This window comes from Arachis ipaensis, chromosome B4 (genome assembly GCF_059453495.1).
Source record: "Arachis ipaensis isolate K30076 ecotype BB chromosome B4, ASM5945349v1, whole genome shotgun sequence".
In the NCBI taxonomy this organism is placed as follows: Eukaryota; Viridiplantae; Streptophyta; class Magnoliopsida; order Fabales; family Fabaceae; genus Arachis; species Arachis ipaensis.
Genome location: NC_142439.1, coordinates 53,418,677 through 53,431,072, shown reverse-complemented (window position 1 = coordinate 53,431,072; position 12,396 = coordinate 53,418,677). Strand labels below are relative to the sequence as shown.

General features: G+C 42.4%; 3 protein-coding genes across 3 annotated transcripts; 1 reads left to right on the top strand and 2 right to left on the bottom strand.

Moving 5' to 3' along the window:
- Positions 1-1,532: 1,532 nt before the first annotated feature.
- LOC148567597 (uncharacterized) lies at positions 1,533-3,267 on the bottom strand. The gene is made up of 3 exons (XM_088484582.1): positions 2,508-3,267; positions 2,026-2,435; positions 1,533-1,961 (listed from the first exon to the last, which is right to left on the bottom strand). The coding sequence occupies exons 1-3, from the start codon at positions 3,265-3,267 to the stop codon at positions 1,533-1,535; spliced, it is 1,599 nt and encodes a 532-aa protein (XP_088340708.1).
- Positions 3,268-4,890: 1,623 nt separating this feature from the next.
- Positions 4,891-9,858, top strand: LOC107615355 (uncharacterized). The gene is made up of 3 exons (XM_088484581.1): positions 4,891-7,164; positions 7,426-8,514; positions 8,782-9,858. The coding sequence occupies exons 1-3, from the start codon at positions 4,891-4,893 to the stop codon at positions 9,856-9,858; spliced, it is 4,440 nt and encodes a 1,479-aa protein (XP_088340707.1).
- Positions 9,859-10,297: 439 nt separating this feature from the next.
- On the bottom strand, positions 10,298-12,065 carry LOC148567596 (uncharacterized). Its single transcript, XM_088485548.1, has 3 exons — positions 11,306-12,065; positions 10,824-11,233; positions 10,298-10,759 (listed from the first exon to the last, which is right to left on the bottom strand). The coding sequence occupies exons 1-3, from the start codon at positions 12,063-12,065 to the stop codon at positions 10,298-10,300; spliced, it is 1,632 nt and encodes a 543-aa protein (XP_088341674.1).
- Positions 12,066-12,396: the final 331 nt, after the last annotated feature.

Below are 12,396 nucleotides of genomic sequence, written 5' to 3'. Positions count from 1 at the left end.
GTGGATATACTCGCCCCCTACTAAAATGCCTCAACAAGCCAGAAGCTGACATAGCATTAGCAGAAGCACATGAAGGAATCTGTGGCACACATACAGGAGCTCGGAGCCTAGCATCAAAAATCCTCCGAGCTGGATTCTTCTGGCCGACATTGAAACAGGACAGCCAACAAAAAATCAGGACATGCCAGAATTGCCAAAGACACGCACCATTGATACACATACCTGCCGAGCAAATGCATCATTCAGAAATCAGCTGGCCATTTAACCAATGGGGTTTGGATATACTCGGGCCGTTTCCTACAGCACCGGGCCAGGTAAAATTTCTTATCGTCGGCATTGATTATTTCTCCAAATGGGTGGAAGCCCAACCTTTAGCAAGAATAACATCTCAACAAATTATTTCTTTCGTTTGGAAAAACATAATTTGCCGATTTGGCATACCTCAACATATCACAACTGACAACGGTCGCCAGTTTGCCGACCAAAAGTTTCAATCTTTCTTGCAGAATCTCAAAATAAACCAACACTTCGCCTCCGTTGAACACCCTCAAACGAACGGACTAGCTGAGGCTGCAAATAAGGTCATCCTGCATGCACTAAAAAAGAAACTAGATGACGCCAAAGGACTCTGGGCCGAACTAATACCTGAAGTCCTTTGGGGATACAACACCACCCCACAAACATCAACAAAAGAAACGCCATTCAGACTGGTATATGGATCGGAAGCCATGATCCCCCTAGAGATCTCCCAGAACTCAATCCGAACTTACATGGACAACCAAGACGAAGCTCAGAAATCCGAGCTCGACATCATTGAAGAAATCAGAGACATCGCCGCCTTGAAGCAACGCGCGGCGCAGCAAGTAATTGCTCGACAGTACAACAAGTCGGTCAAAAGCAGATCATTCGTCAAAGGAGACTTAGTCCTCCGCAAGACCGAAACTGCTCGGAAACCACCAACACATGGAAAGCTCGCAGCCAATTGGGACGGTCCATACCGAGTATCAAACGTACTCGGTCAAGGAGCATACAAGCTAGAATCATTAGATGGTAAACTCATGCCTAGTACATGGAATGTGTCTTCCTTAAAGAAATTTTATAGTTAAAAGACAGGGACAGGCTTGTACTCTTTTTCCTACTGCCAAGATTTTATCCCAAAGGGTTTTGCTTGGAGAGGTTTTAACGAGGCTAGCCTACCTGCACCTTTGTATTCAAAAGGTTCATAAAAACTCCGAATATATAGGAGACAAATATCATCTTCTTTATCAAATAACTATACGACTAGTATTGTCGATCAAATATAACCCTATCAAATACAGCTCAGACAAAGCCTAATATATGTCTAAGCTACAACCTGCCATCATCAGATAACCACAGCAACAAAGATAGCAATAAGCTCGGAACACTTTCCGGCAAATATCAAACAGCTTTTATAAAAAGCATCACATTCAAAATTCAAACAAGTCAAATTCAACAAAGTTCAAACAAAACAAGCTAACTATCACATATGCAAAATAAATTCAAACACGTTTCTAACAGAACACACTAAACATTATCGGCTTCATCTTTCCAGGATCCATACCAGAAAGATCGGCATCTGGAACCAAAAACTTAACCTGCAACCTCGCCCTTTCAAAACCTTCAACAAAAGAATCTAATATCTCATCCGCCTTTTTCTTCTCCATCTCCTTAAATTGAGCAGTAACCTCAATCAAACGAGTTTGTATGTTCACCAGATCACTTTCCTTTTTCTTCAAATCTTCCACATCTCTAGAATAACTTTCTTTAGTCTCCTTCAACAACTTCTCGGTCTCAGTCAAACGAGCTTGAAGCTCAGCAGCAACACTCTTACTCTTCACCAACTCCTCCTTCAAAACAGAAACCTCTCCTTTCTCTGCAGAAACCCTCTTATTTTTCAACTCTTGGCTACGCCCAAGACTTGCAAGACGAAGACCAACAACCTAAAGAAATAAACTCATAAGACTCCCAAAAGGAAGAGTAAAGAAAAACCAATAAAATCATTACCTGCATATACTGCCCAACAGCCATGTCCCCGACTTCCTTTGCAAGAGTAACGTCAGCCGACGACTGACAATACTCGTCCACCACTGCCATATAGGGATACTCCTTTCCCCACACCGAAAATGCCTCACTTTGTTCCGAAATTTCATGAAGCCTTTTTTGATTGCCCATAAAAGCCTGTATCTCTTCAAGAGGAACCCCTATCTCCTTATCGTCAGAATCATCCGACAAATCAACAAGGTCGGACTTCTTCCTCTTCTTCGCAATCACCTTCCTCCGACCTTGACGAGGCTGCGTAACCTCGCCGACACCAGCAACTTTCTCAGCATTAGACGACGATACCTCTTTCTCCAGATTCTTATTTTTGAAACGCGTCCTCAAAGACGCAGCTGAAACACCAGGATATTTACCACCTGTGAAAACAACAAACACATCAGACACACGACAAGAAGCAATAAACACCTTATAAAAACCCTATGACTCACCCAAATAGGCTACCACAGCATCTTTATCCTCCTCCCACTTCAGAAGCTCATACATTGAAATTAAGTCTCCCTGACCGATATTTTCAACAAGAAACTCAATCACACAAACGTTCCTCGGAGAAATAACCTCAGGACCGAGTATATTCTGAGGTTCCGAGCACCAATACAATGGGAACTTCTCAGCCAGATTTTCATCCACGAAAAACGGAAAATCTTTTTCCAAAGCACTAACCTTTAAATACATCTCTTTAAAATCTTTAAAAGAGGATTTGTACAATTTGAAAATGCCAAAACCAGGGGTGCTATTGAAGTTTATCCAACCACCTTTCCACACCCCTTTGGCTTGAAATAAAGAAAAGAAAAGGTCAACAGACGGCACCACTTCCAGAAACTCCATTAAAATTTCATACGAACGGAGAAACGCCCACCCATTGGGATGAAGCTGCGACGGAGCACAGTTTAACTGCCTCAACACCTGACATTCGAAATCAGTGAAAGGTAATCTAACTCTCAACTCCTCAAGAACACAGCTGTGCATATAGAAAAATTCAAAGTCTCTACCCCGGTGATAAACCCTATCATTAACACTACAGGGGAGCAACTCAACCCCAACCCCAGAGTTCCGCCTCACCACCCTACTAGCATCTACTTCCTTAACAGCAGCTTCATCACAGAACAATGACACCCGAGACCTCACGTCATTCCCTCCCCAGTCATAAGACCAATCTATTTCACCTTTCTTCTCCTTCTCAAACCCCATTAGAAACAGTAAACAAACATGCAACCAAGAAATACAAAGAGTTGAGAGAAGAAACGAATTAGAAGAAGACAAACGTGACCATACCTCTCTTGCTCATTCTCCAGACAAGAAGCAGAAAACCAAAAACGCCCAAAATTCCAATCAGCAAAAACAATTAATCACAACCAAAAAACGTTCCAAATATCAAAACCCCCTCAGTCACATCAAACGACGAAAGAAGCATTGGAAACCATCAAAACATTAATGAAGAACCCACTCCTTCTCTCTCCTGAACAAAAAACACGCACAATTTTCCACGTGGCGCAAACGGGAAGTTACTTTAATGAAGTACGTTGAACTGGGGGCTCACTCAGTAACCCACTTAACCGAGTTATAACTCATTACAAAAGCTCAACCTGCTTCATTAAAAAACTTTCCTCAGGCTAAGCTTGGGGGCTGTGATATGGTCACCATTAATACGAGCTATAACTCGGCCCCATAACCGTTACTGACCATCACCATAACTCGACATTTTGCCGTTATTGCTCGGCCCTTATGAGCTATAACTCGGTGGCGTTAATATTACCATAACCGACGTCCCAAACGGAAAGATAAAATCGGTTACGAAACCGATTTTATCACCTACAATGTAACGGACGAACATATTTCTATAAAAGGAAGGTAAAATGTCTTTTTTGGTATCTTTATCTTGAACTTAACACCATAACTGACTTAAGCATTGGAGTGCCTTTGCAGGTACAACCTACTCCCTTTGTATTGCTCGTACCTTCATATCTACAACAAACATAAAGAGCTCGGACTCTGAGGAGCGGACGCCCAACCTCGCAGCACATAGCTCGGCTAACCTCGAGGAGTGGAAGCCGACCTATTTCCCAGGCAAGATCACTAATAATTCTGGATGTTTCTAATTTCAATAAATATAGACTAATTAAATTTAAGATATTTTTATTTTTTATAAAATAGATCGAAATGATTTGAGATTTTTTTAGGATTAAAAATGTCAAAATTTAAAATTTTTATTTAAAATAAATTATAGAATTATGAGTGTAACAAAAGAGAATTTTTTAAAATTTGATTCCTATTAAATTTGAAGTTTATTTTTGATGTTGATATGGTCACCATTAATACGAGCTATAACTCGGCCCCATAACCGTTACTGACCATCACCATAACTCGACATTTTGCCGTTATTGCTCGGCCCTTATGAGCTATAACTCGGTGGCGTTAATATTACCATAACCGACGTCCCAAACGGAAAGATAAAATCGGTTACGAAACCAATTTTATCACCTACAATGTAACGGACGAACATATTTCTATAAAAGGAAGGTAAAATGTCTTTTTTGGTATCTTTATCTTGAACTTAACACCATAACTGACTTAAGCATTGGAGTGCCTTTGCAGGTACAACCTACTCCCTTTGTATTGCTCGTACCTTCATATCTACAACAAACATAAAGAGCTCGGACTCTGAGGAGCGGACGCCCAACCTCGCAGCACATAGCTCGGCTAACCTCGAGGAGTGGAAGCCGACCTATTTCCCAGGCAAGATCAATTGGCGCCCACCGTGGGGCCGAGAAAATCATATTTTTTCTTTTGGTCCCATCACTTCCATCTGCATCAATGGCTGACGTACCGCCTCCGTCACTGTCCGAACTCATGCGAATGGTAGCTGAGCTACAACAAGCTAATCAACGGATGGCTGACGAAAACCAAATAATGTCTGCTCAAATTGCTGAACTAAATCATGCTCGGATTGAACACAATGATGCTCACCGCCAACAGGCGGAAGACGAGGAACATCAATCCCAACCGACTCATGTTTCGGAAACCGCTCAACATGAAGAGCAGCAGCCCGATGACGAGAAAGAAGAATCCGAGGACCTTGTAGGCCCCTTTACAGAAGAAGTAATGAACTTCGAACTGCCGAAGAGGTTCACTCTGCCGTTGACCCTCACGCCTTATGATGGACTCGGAGATCCGAGGAAGTTCATAAAGAAATTCCGATCAATAATGATCGTCAATGGTGCATCAGATACAGTCTTATGTCGTTGTTTTCCGAATTATTTAGACGGTCCTGCACTTGATTGGTTGTGTGCTTTGCCTGCAGGTTCCATTTCACGCTTTCATCAGCTGGCGAAGTTATTTGAAGAACATTTCGCCGGATCTGCAATATACTTGCACGACTCTGATTACCTGAACACCATCAAGCAAGGACCAAACGAAAGCCTAAAGGACTATATGACTCGTTTTACCAAAATCGCAATCAGCATACCAGATCTCCACCCCGAGGTCCATCTGCATGCAATTAAAAGCGGCCTCCGACCCGGGAAATTCCAGGAGACGATCGCAGTGGCAAAACCGAAGACTCTAGCAGAATTTCGAGAGAAAGCAAAAGGACAAATTGACATCGAGGAACTCCGACAAGCTCGGAAATCTGACAAGTCACACTTCCGCGAAGAAGATAAGAACTCAACCACTAAGAAAAGTTTTAAACTAACACCTCGATTTGATTCTTATACGCAGTTTAACACTAAAAGGGAAGACATAATCAAGGAGATCTTGAACTCCAAATTAATCAAGCCACCAAGAAAGGCCGGCACATACCAGGATGCAAGGCATGTAGACAAATCAAAGTACTGCGCTTTCCACCAAAAACACGGCCACAATACCGATGATTGTGTGGTCGCCAAAGATCTCTTAGAACGACTAGCAAGACAAGGCCACCTAGACAAATACATTGGTGGTCACATCCAAAAACGTGGCCCCAGTTCCACAACAAACGACCTCTCTGAACAACACCGAGGAAAAGAGAAGGCATCCTCAAACCAATATGAAAGACCACGAGGTATAATCAATTGTATTTCAGGAGGATACGCAAGTGGGGGATACTCAAACTCAGCAAGGAAAAGGTCATTCAGAGCAATATGCTCAGTAGAAGGACCAAAGCAAGATACAGCAATCAATAACCCACAACCAGAGGTCACCTTCACACAGGCCGACTTTAACTCCAACATACAAAATTTGGACGACCCTGTGGTAATCACCCTCCAGCTAGGGGATCTATTAGTGAAAAAAGTACTCTTGGATCCCGGGAGCAGTGCCGATGTTCTGTTTTACTCAACATTTCAAAAGATGAAGCTCAGCGACAACATGCTACAGTCCACAGGAGGAGACTTAGTCGGATTCTCGGGAGAACGCGTTCCAATACTCGGTTCAGTGTGGTTACAAACCACACTGGGTGAGCATCCTCTTTCAAAAACTAATGATATTCAATATCTAGTAGTTAACTGTTTCAGTCCATATAACCTTATCCTTGGCCGACCTTTTTTAAATAAGTTCGGCGCCATTGTCTCTACCGTCCATCTCTGTGTAAAGTTTCCATTGCAGGATGATCAGGTTGCAACAATCCATGGAGATCATAAAGAGGCCCGACAGTGTTATAACACCAGCATGAAGTTCCAAAACCGCTCAACACAACAAGTCAACAATGTCGAACTCAAGCAAAACGAGGACACACTAGCTGACCTCGACCCAAGAGCCGATTTTCTCGAGCGACCAAAACCATCCGATGACCTGCAAAAAGTGTATTTTAATAATGACCCTAAAAAATTTACATATGTAGGTACATCAATCAACCCAACTGAGTTACAGGCCATAAAAACGTTTCTACAAGAAAACGCCGAGCTTTTTGCCTGGAAACCTGCAGACATGCCCGGCATTGATCCACAAATTATCACTCATAAACTAGCAATAAACTCGGCAGTCCGACCAGTACAGCAGAAGAAACGAAAACTCGGCGAAGAAAAGAGGAGAGCGTCACTAGAAGAAACACAAAAACTCATCAACGCTGAATTTATCAAAGAGATCAGATTCACTACATGGCTAGCCAATGTGGTAATGGTAAGGAAACAAAACGGTAAGTGGCGCATGTGCGTCGATTTCACCGATTTAAACAAGGCATGCCCCAAGGATTCTTACCCCCTACCATCCATAGACTCTTTAGTAGACAATGCATCAGGTTACGCTACTTTAAGTTTTATGGATGCGTATTCAGGGTATAATCAAATACTCATGCACCCCTCCGATAAAGATAAAACAGCTTTTATCACTGATTTCGGTAACTATTGTTATAAAGTTATGCCATTTGGATTAAAGAACGCAGGTGCAACTTATCAACGCCTTATGGATAAAGTGTTCGCCAAACAAATCGGCAGAAACATCGAAGTTTATGTCGATGATATGGTCGCCAAAACAAAAACCGGACATAATCACATCAGCGACCTTACAGAAATATTTGGCCAGATCCGCCAGTACAACATGCGCCTCAACCCCGAGAAATGTGCCTTCGCCGTTCAAGGGGGTAAGTTTTTAGGTTTTTTACTAACGTGCAGGGGAATAGAGGCAAACCCAGACAAATGCCGAGCAGTGTTGGACATGGCCAGCCCCAAAACAGTAAAAGAAGTTCAGCGTCTCACAGGACGCCTTGCCGCACTTTCCAGATTTGTTCCCTGTTTAGCTTCAACTTCTATTCCTTTTTTCCAAACAATTAAAAAGAAAAACAGATTTGAATGGAACGACGATTGTGAGAAAGCATTTTCCAAATTAAAAACAACTCTCTCACAACCGCCAATTTTACAAAAACCCCTACAAGGGGAGGACTTATTTCTATATCTGTCAGTCACTGATTGGGCGATAAGCTCGGCCCTTGTATCAGAGAGAAACAAAGTGCAACATCCGATATACTTCGTCAGCAAAACTCTCCAACATGCCGAGCTCAATTACCCAAGGATTGAGAAGCTCGCACTGGCACTAATATTCTCGGCACGACGTCTCCGACCTTACTTCCAGAGCCACGTTATCTACGTCAGAACAGATCACCCACTAAGACAAGTGTTACACAAACCAGAAATCGCAGGACGACTCATAAAGTGGGCAGTCGAACTGTCTGAGTTCGATATCAGATACCAATCCAGAGGACCGATCAAGTCACAATTTTTAGCAGATTTCATCGCCGAGTTTACTACACCATCTGAGGAAGATCATGCAAAACAATGGATCTTATATGTGGATGGATCTTCCAATAATGGGGGTTGTGGAGCAGGAATACGCCTGGAAGCCGAGGACGGATTCATACTTGAACACTCAATACACTTAGCTTTCAAAGCCAGCAATAACCAATCCGAGTATGAAGCACTGCTCGCTGGACTCCCACTCTGTTTAGATCTCCAAATCTCGACGATCAAGGTATATTGTGATTCTTTGTTAGTAGTACAGCAGGTAAACGACCTTTTCCAGGTAAAAGATCCTCTACTCTCTAAATACCTGCTATTAGTCAAAAAATTATTAAAAAAATTTGTCAAATTTGAAATAGAACATATACCACGCGAACAAAATCAAAGGGCAGATATCTTATCAAAGCTCGGCAGCACACAATCCGAGTTATCCACACTGCAACAATTCACAATAACATCACCCACTGTTACTCTGACAAATGTGTTAAGTGTTACACAGGTAAAAGATTGGAGGGAAGACTTTATACACTATTTACAAACAGGTAATATACCAGAAGGGGTCGAGAACGATAAAAAGTTCCGACGGCAAGCATCCTCCTTCACAACACTCAACGGAACATTATATCGACGTGGATATACTCGCCCCCTACTAAAATGCCTCAACAAGCCAGAAGCTGACATAGCATTAGCAGAAGCACATGAAGGAATCTGTGGCACACATACAGGAGCTCGGAGCCTAGCATCAAAAATCCTCCGAGCTGGATTCTTCTGGCCGACATTGAAACAGGACAGCCAACAAAAAATCAGGACATGCCAGAATTGCCAAAGACACGCACCATTGATACACATACCTGCCGAGCAAATGCATCATTCAGAAATCAGCTGGCCATTTAACCAATGGGGTTTGGATATACTCGGGCCGTTTCCTACGGCACCGGGCCAGTTTGCCGACCAAAAGTTTCAATCTTTCTTGCAGAATCTCAAAATAAACCAACACTTCGCCTCCGTTGAACACCCTCAAATGAACGGACTAGCTGAGGCTGCAAATAAGGTCATCCTGCATGCACTAAAAAAGAAACTAGATGACGCCAAAGGACTCTGGGCCGAACTAATACCTGAAGTCCTTTGGGGATACAACACCACCCCACAAACATCAACAAAAGAAACGCCATTCAGACTGGTATATGGATCGGAAGCCATGATCCCCCTAGAGATCTCCCAGAACTCAATCCGAACTTACATGGACAACCAAGACGAAGCTCGGAAATCCGAGCTCGACATCATTGAAGAAATCAGAGACATCGCCGCCTTGAAGCAACGCGCGGCGCAGCAAGTAATTGCTCGACAGTACAACAAGTCGGTCAAAAGCAGATCATTCGTCAAAGGAGACTTAGTCCTCCGCAAGACCGAAACTGCTCGGAAACCACCAACACATGGAAAGCTCGCAGCCAATTGGGACGGTCCATACCGAGTATCAAACGTACTCGGTCAAGGAGCATACAAGCTAGAATCATTAGATGGTAAACTCATGCCTAGTACATGGAATGTGTCTTCCTTAAAGAAATTTTATAGTTAAAAGACAGGGACAGGCTTGTACTCTTTTTCCTACTGCCAAGATTTTATCCCAAAGGGTTTTGCTTGGAGAGGTTTTAACGAGGCTAGCCTACCTGCACCTTTGTATTCAAAAGGTTCATAAAAACTCCGAATATATAGGAGACAAATATCATCTTCTTTATCAAATAACTATACGACTAGTATTGTCGATCAAATATAACCCTATCAAATACAGCTCAGACAAAGCCTAATATATGTCTAAGCTACAACCTGCCATCATCAGATAACCACAGCAACAAAGATAGCAATAAGCTCGGAACACTTTCCGGCAAATATCAAACAGCTTTTATAAAAAGCATCACATTCAAAATTCAAACAAGTCAAATTCAACAAAGTTCAAACAAAACAAGCTAACTATCACATATGCAAAATAAATTCAAACACGTTTCTAACAGAACACACTAAACATTATCGGCTTCATCTTCTGCATCGCCATCATCTTCGATCAGTTGACCATCTCGAACTATCTTTCCAGGATCCATACCAGAAAGATCGGCATCTGGAACCAAAAACTTAACCTGCAACCTCGCCCTTTCAAAACCTTCAACAAAAGAATCTAATATCTCATCCGCCTTTTTCTTCTCCATCTCCTTAAATTGAGCAGTAACCTCAATCAAACGAGTTTGTATGTTCACCAGATCACTTTCCTTTTTCTTCAAATCTTCCACATCTCTAGAATAACTTTCTTTAGTCTCCTTCAACAACTTCTCGGTCTCAGTCAAACGAGCTTGAAGCTCAGCAGTAACACTCTTACTCTTCACCAACTCCTCCTTCAAAACAGAAACCTCTCCTTTCTCTACAGAAACCCTCTTATTTTTCAACTCTTGGCTACGCCCAAGACTTGCAAGACGAAGACCAACAACCTAAAGAAATAAACTCATAAGACTCCCAAAAGGAAGAGTAAAGAAAAACCAATAAAATCATTACCTGCATATACTGCCCAACAGCCATGTCCCCGACTTCCTTTGCAAGAGTAACGTCAGCCGACGACTGACAATACTCGTCCACCACAGCCATATAGGGATACTCCTTTCCCCACACCGAAAATGCCTCACTTTGTTCCGAAATTTCATGAAGCCTTTTTTGATTGCCCATAAAAGCCTGTATCTCTTCAAGAGGAACCCCTATCTCCTTATCGTCAGAATCATCCGACAAATCAACAAGGTCGGACTTCTTCCTCTTCTTCGCAATCACCTTCCTCCGACCTTGACGAGACTGCGTAACCTCGCCGACACCAGCAACTTTCTCAGCATTAGACGACGATACCTCTTTCTCCAGATTCTTATTTTTGAAACGCGTCCTCAAAGACGCAGCTGAAACACCAGGATATTTACCACCTGTGAAAACAACAAACACATCAGACACACGACAAGAAGCAATAAACACCTTATAAAAACCCTATGACTCACCCAAATAGGCTACCACAGCATCTTTATCCTCCTCCCACTTCAGAAGCTCATACATTGAAATTAAGTCTCCCCGACCGATATTTTCAACAAGAAACTCAATCACACAAACGTTCCTCGGAGAAATAACCTCAGGACCGAGTATATTCTGAGGTTCCGAGCACCAATACAATGGGAACTTCTCAGCCAGATTTTCATCCACGAAAAACGGAAAATCTTTTTCCAAAGCACTAACCTTTAAATACATCTCTTTAAAATCTTTAAAAGAGGATTTGTACAATTTGAAAATGCCAAAACCAGGGGTGCTATTGAAGTTTATCCAACCACCTTTCCACACCCCTTTGGCTTGAAATAAAGAAAAGAAAAGGTCAACAGATGGCACCACTTCCAGAAACTCCATTAAAATTTCATACGAACGGAGAAACGCCCACCCATTGGGATGAAGCTGCGACGGAGCACAGTTTAACTGCCTCAACACCTGACATTCGAAATCAGTGAAAGGTAATCTAACTCTCAACTCCTCAAGAACACAGCTGTGCATATAGAAAAATTCAAAGTCTCTACCCCGGTGATAAACCCTATCATTAACACTACAGGGGAGCAACTCAACCCCAACCCCAGAGTTCCGCCTCACCACCCTACTAGCATCTACTTCCTTAACAGCAGCTTCATCACAGAACAATGACACCCGAGACCTCACGTCATCCCCTACCCAGTCATAAGACCAATCTATTTCACCTTTCTTCTCCTTCTCAAACCCCATTAGAAACAGTAAACAAACATGCAACCAAGAAATACAAAGAGTTGAGAGAAGAAACGAATTAGAAGAAGACAAACGTGACCATACCTCTCTTGCTCATTCTCCAGACAAGAAGCAGAAAACCAAAAACGCCCAAAATTCCAATCAGCAAAAACAATTAATCACAACCAAAAAACGTTCCAAATATCAAAACCCCCTCAGTCACATCAAACGACGAAAGAAGCATTGGAAACCATCAAAACATTAATGAAGAACCCACTCCTTCTCTCTCCTGAACAAAAAACACGCACAATTTTCCACGTGGCGCAAACGGGAAGTTACTTTAATGAAGTAC

Bases quoted from the DNA above. Each gene is read 5' to 3' on its own strand.
- LOC148567597 (XM_088484582.1), bottom strand. From the start codon at position 3,267: ATGGGGTTTGAGAAGGAGAAGAAAGGTGAAATAGATTGGTCTTATGAC. The intron at 2,436-2,507 runs GTGAGTCATAGG...TTGTTTTCACAG, and splicing joins TGCTGTGGTAGCCTATTTGG to GTGGTAAATATCCTGGTGTT. The intron at 1,962-2,025 runs GTAATGATTTTA...TTATTTCTTTAG, and splicing joins CTGTTGGGCAGTATATGCAG to GTTGTTGGTCTTCGTCTTGC.
- LOC107615355 (XM_088484581.1), top strand. From the start codon at position 4,891: ATGGCTGACGTACCGCCTCCGTCACTGTCCGAACTCATGCGAATGGTA. The intron at 7,165-7,425 runs GTAATGGTAAGG...TTTGGATTAAAG, and splicing joins CTACATGGCTAGCCAATGTG to AACGCAGGTGCAACTTATCA. The intron at 8,515-8,781 runs GTATATTGTGAT...AGTGTTACACAG, and splicing joins TCCAAATCTCGACGATCAAG to GTAAAAGATTGGAGGGAAGA.
- LOC148567596 (XM_088485548.1), bottom strand. From the start codon at position 12,065: ATGGGGTTTGAGAAGGAGAAGAAAGGTGAAATAGATTGGTCTTATGAC. The intron at 11,234-11,305 runs GTGAGTCATAGG...TTGTTTTCACAG, and splicing joins TGCTGTGGTAGCCTATTTGG to GTGGTAAATATCCTGGTGTT. The intron at 10,760-10,823 runs GTAATGATTTTA...TTATTTCTTTAG, and splicing joins CTGTTGGGCAGTATATGCAG to GTTGTTGGTCTTCGTCTTGC.